This window comes from Cryptomeria japonica, chromosome 5, assembly GCF_030272615.1.
Source record: "Cryptomeria japonica chromosome 5, Sugi_1.0, whole genome shotgun sequence".
Taxonomy (NCBI): domain Eukaryota; kingdom Viridiplantae; phylum Streptophyta; class Pinopsida; order Cupressales; family Cupressaceae; genus Cryptomeria; species Cryptomeria japonica.
The window spans coordinates 277467514-277472859 of record NC_081409.1 but is presented as its reverse complement, the minus strand read 5'-3'; the positions used below and the strand labels follow the sequence as shown (position 1 = coordinate 277472859).

General features: G+C 35.0%; 1 protein-coding gene across 1 annotated transcript; it reads right to left on the bottom strand.

Annotated features, from left to right (window-relative positions):
* Positions 1-1478: 1478 nt before the first annotated feature.
* LOC131039658 (uncharacterized) lies at positions 1479-5089 on the bottom strand. The gene is made up of 6 exons (XM_057972452.2): positions 4465-5089; positions 3481-4064; positions 2802-2988; positions 2506-2570; positions 2167-2377; positions 1479-1978 (listed from the first exon to the last, which is right to left on the bottom strand). Exons 1-6 carry the CDS (start codon positions 4558-4560, stop codon positions 1640-1642), a joined length of 1482 nt encoding a protein of 493 aa, XP_057828435.2. The 5' UTR covers positions 4561-5089; the 3' UTR covers positions 1479-1639.
* Positions 5090-5346: the final 257 nt, after the last annotated feature.

Here is a 5346-nt window from a genome sequence, read left to right as displayed (position 1 = left end):
TATATCTACTTTGTGTCTCCTTTCTATTCATATCTTTACCTCTTTCTATCCCTACTCCCTCTCTCTCTCCCTCTCTCCCCATTTCTCCCATTTTTTTATCTCTCTACTTCTCCTCTCTCTCTAACTCATACACACACACACACACACACACACACACACACACACACACACACACACCTTGTTTCTCCCTCCCTATCTTTCTCTTTCTATCTCTCTCCTTCTCTCTAAACCTATCTCTATTGCTCGTCTTTGTCAACTTCTTTCTCTCACTTTTGTCCCCTCCATCTCTATCTCCATATCCCTCTCTCCCCCCCTCTTTCTCTTATTCACTCCATCTCGCTTGTACAATATCTCTATCTTTCTATTTCTCTCTATCTAGTCCCCCCCCCCACTCTCTCTCTCATTCCCTCTCCATCTCTTTAGTGGTACCTCTCTCCCCCTTTCTCTTCTTGTATGTCTCTATTTCTCTCCTTCTCTTCCAATATATATCTATCTCTTCCTTTGTCTCCCCATATTTCTCTGTCTTTCCCCATATCTATTTCTCTCTCTCTCTCTCTCTCTCTCTCTCTCTCTCTCTCTTCTTTTACAACTATATATTTGTATCTATTTTTCTCTATATCTATCTATCCGTATTTCTTCTTTCATCTATCCATCTATCTCTATTTGTCTATCTCTTTGTCTCTCTCTACCACTATATCTCTCCCTCTCACTCTTTATATTTATTTTCTAGGCTTTCACATCTATCTAATCAAATCTCTTCCCTCTTTATCTCTCTACATCTCTCTCCTTTCTCCATATTCCTCTCCTCTTTCCCCATCTTCATCTCCATATCTATCTATATCTCTATCTTCTTCTCTATCTTTATCTCTTTACCCCTATTTCTCTTGCTCTTCCCCCCTCTTTCTATCCTTTGTCTATCCCTCATTCTACTTCTCTCTTCCTCTCACTTCATTGCAAATATAGCATGAGCCTATTAATAGTGGAACTTGATTATCTTCCTAATTCAAAGGTTTTGTTTCAATTATGATTGGATTCTTGTAAGCCGATGCAAAGTGGGTTTGAAGCTGTCACTTCTCCATTAAGACCTTGGTTGCAAAAACATCATTTTCTAAATGGGCTACCAATTGATCTCATGTAATATACAAATTTATGCAAAAGATTTACCAAATGTTCCCCAAATTGACCTTCCACGCCTCTTCAACATACCCATTGCACACAAAGGTGCAATTACTAGTATATATCTTTCACAATAATCTCAAACATATTCAAACTCCTACTTAGTGATTTCCACTTATTATTTTATTCGTTCTCAATAATGAATTTTGTATTTATGGTTTTCTTTAAGTCTTATTTTTTAGAACTTGCATCTTATTAAAAATATTTCTTTATAAAAAATACATATTTGAATTATTACAATGTAAATAACTAATAAAATATAGATAAAATATTTTATGCTTGAAATTGATACAAAACTAATATATCTCAAAACTCGGTATAAATTATAAAAATTGTCATTCCAATTACATATAATTTCAACCTCTTATTCTTCACTTCATATTCCACAGAACTAAAGTGAAACTCCTCATGCATCATAACCCATATGACTAGCCTAGTAGAACTATCCAGGGCTTTGAGCCTTTTATTTCTCTTCTATCCATTGTACATTAAATTCTGTTTCTTTATTCTGCACTGCAAATTCCTTAATTTCTTTAATATTGGCATGTACCTCTCCTATATCACATGGTGGGGAAGGACTACGAGTTGTGATCAATGTCTCCTCCATATATTGCTTTTCCACTCCAGTGGCAAAGCACATCATTGCTTCTGAACAATACTCCACAGAGTTTTCACTAACAGAGGGCTTGTATTTCAATAGCTTGGCATACTGTGTTAAAACATGGAACATATAGTCATAAACATGCTTCATTTTTAGCTCATTTAACAGGAAATCACTCCCTGCATTGCCAATTGCCATTGCCTGCACAAGACCAGTAAAATCGTTATATCAGTGAAATAAAAGAATGTAATCTATATGGAAATGGTTATCCAGTTCTTAAGATGCACTAATACATAATTACTTTCATACATTATAATGTATGTATTGATACATCCTAAAAACTGGATAGTCATTTCCGTAACAAATGTTTTAGAAAATTCAAAACTCACCTTTTCTATATTACTGTTTCCCCAATTTACAGTAGTGTTGACAGAGTCACACATCTTCTCAGAACTCACAGGCAAATAATGTTTATGGGCAACAAGCCCTCGTTGAAAAAACTCATAGTATTGTGGTCTTATTAACAAGGTAGGTGAATTGCAAGCTAAAATATTCTTCAAGCTCACTGACCATGCATTACCTTCAATGTATATCTTGTATCTGTCACACATATCATTATATCAAGATGTTGTTATAAGACACTACACAGTAAGCACAAATCACTACGTATAACTCATCATGATTATATCCAAGTCTTGAGAACACAATGGTGAAAGCCAAATGGTTACCTGTGCTTGCACTGTTCAGACAGTTTGGAATTTTTAAAGCCTTGACTAATCTCCTTATTCCATTCCTATAATACATAGCACAAAATCAAACATCAGAACAATCATATCTCATCTATCAATCTTTTATAATATTTGTCCCTTTACAATCAGTGAATTCCAGTCCAGCTCCAAGAAAAAAACATGTTTCTTTTCTGAAGTTGGGTCTTGAAGGTAGACTCTGAGAGTTGAAAAAGCTTAAAATCTCACTCAAATTAGCCCCCCAAAAAAGGAACTATTTATGATTATTTCTAAATTACCTGTGCAATAAGTTGACCATTCCAATTGGGAATCTGGGAGCATTCCATAAGTGCCATTCTAATTTTTGCAACTGTTGGATTTCCTCTCCAATAGGCAAGTGGGTTTCTGTTAATCCATTGCACTTCTTTGCTTCCATTTCGGATTTCCCTCAATAAAGTTTCCCATGGTGCTGACCTAACCTCAGCCCTGAAAACATATATGTACCAAAATTTGAGTGAGAAAAACATAAAAACACACATATGTGTATATAACTGTTCATTAATTATATGTTTTTGGTACAAGTCCTACCCTCTACTTCCTCTGTCTAACTGTACAAATGCTCTCTCGGATCTCTTCTTTAAAAGATAAGATCTGTTAGTCAGTCTTAAGATATACCAATGCATAAATTAAATGCTATTTTAAGGTGGGTATGTAAAAAAATTAGGAAGTCTGAGTGTAAGGCCTTCCCTCTGCATCCTCACTAAGGGTTAAAGTGAGCAACTTATATCTTTGTAAGGGCAATTAACCTTTGTGGATACTATAGAACAAGAACAGAATTAGAACTCGAATCGTGCAAATTGTGAAAATCATTAGCAAAACCACAGTTTAGAATCAGGGTTTTGACTAGCTACCCTTTAGAAATAGACATTCATTCTGAAATTCAAAAAGAAAACTAGAAAAAAACTCATCATCTCTTACCATCCCCAATAAGACCAATCTGGAAACGCAATATCATAAAAATCTGGGTGCCCACAGTAGCGAAACACAGGAGGTGGGTTCTTCCTGGTCTGATTATTCTTGTAATCGAACCTAGTGACAAGAGGTTTATCCTCACAATTGAACATCAGGTCCAAGTCAGGAACCATTCCAGGGTACAATTTCAGCAACTGAGAAAATGCCCAAATGGTAAAAAAATCCCTGGTCTGGAAACACTTTTGGTAGATTTCAGCAAACAACCTTCCATCAACAATCATCAGTCTGAATGATGCCATTGGCTTTGCTTCTTCAACCATCTGCAATGTAATTCCATTGTCTTTCCAAGGCCAAAGGTCTGCAACAATCCATTTGAAATAGAATGGGCAGGATTCTGGCTCTGGCTTATCACCATCAAATTTGTTCAAAAAGTTGAAAAACCATGAAGGAGGAGGAGGAGGAGGACTACAGGTAGCGTTGGAAGAGCATTCAAGCATTTCTGGTGTCTTGGGTCTTTGGTGCAACAGGGAAGAGTTTACCATTTGGTTGGGAAAAACTTTGGATGGCATGTCCCTCCATAACTCATCTGACTGCATACAGCAATAAGCAGGCATTAGCAATTGATCAAACAAGAAAAGAAATCAATCAGTTAATGATATAAGCTTTTCACAATTCATAATTTATAAATGATTCCATTTTTGAATTAGATTGTGTTTAAATTTATCAATGTTTGGGACCACTGTGATCGATCATCACAATGAAAGAAAGTAAAGATGAAAAATGAAACACAGAGTATGATCTCGAATATTATTATAAAAACTCATACAATCTAATCCAAAAGCAGAATCATTTCGAAATCAAACACAGTTAATTTGGCCCAAATGGCCTATATCACCCTTTTTAATCTTTTATGCAACCAGTGTCCATTCAAATATCTCAAGATTTTGCTTTTAACATTTTAGTCTCTGTTTTCTCTGGAGGAGAACATACCCTATCTTTAAGAAGCAACATCGAGGCCAATATAATTGCCAAAACCAGCAAACTGCCTATGCCCCCTCTGATCTGCAGATGATGACCAGCCTTCATAATTTATCCTTAAAATTTCTGTTTATATGTATCGAACGTCCTTCAATTAAGCACTGATACTACAGAGAATTCTTTGTATTACAACTGGTTGCATATCAAATTTGCAGATCAAATAAGCTTGATCAACTGAGCAAGCTTGTCCCACTTTGTTCTCTGAAGTTTTTTATATTCAATCCAAACTACCTAAGACATACAACTCACCCCATGTAAAAATCTCCATGTCAAGCAAATTTGATTAACTTAGAATCTATTATATTAAACCATCAATCTTTAAGATTATTTTACTCTTTCAATAAGAAATTTTCTATTCTACCAAAATTCATTCTTCCATTCTGAATCATCCAAGCTTTGCAGTTGACCGTACGTCATACCACTAGCCCATTTTTTATCACCTTACAACACACGGTTTAAGCTCTTCTAAATAATTTTTTAATATGGAAGAAAGCCTTAAAAAGTTTTTCAGCCCAACTATCCTCTTTTTGCCTTAAAAAGTTTTTCAGTCCAACTATCCTGTTTTTAAATGATTCTTCACCTTCCTATCCTTGTTTTCTCATCCTCGGAAGTTTGTAGCTCAAACTTTGTCTATTCCAAGATGATCCACTGAAATTATTATACTGATATCAGCTTTTTACTTTGATCTTTGAATGATCTACCTAAATATTTATCATTATCATTACACTTCAATGATTTCATTACTTACTTTTTATATACAATCATGATTGTTGAAATTGCATTTATAATAATAAATTGAAAGAGTTTTCTATGCACGGCATCTTTACACATTCT

Bases quoted from the DNA above. Each gene is read 5' to 3' on its own strand.
- LOC131039658 (XM_057972452.2), bottom strand. From the start codon at position 4,560: ATGAAGGCTGGTCATCATCTGCAGATCAGAGGGGGCATAGGCAGTTTG. The intron at 4,065-4,464 runs GTATGTTCTCCT...TGCTGTATGCAG, and splicing joins TGTTGCTTCTTAAAGATAGG to TCAGATGAGTTATGGAGGGA. The intron at 2,378-2,505 runs GTAACCATTTGG...TATGTGTGACAG, and splicing joins TCTGAACAGTGCAAGCACAG to ATACAAGATATACATTGAAG.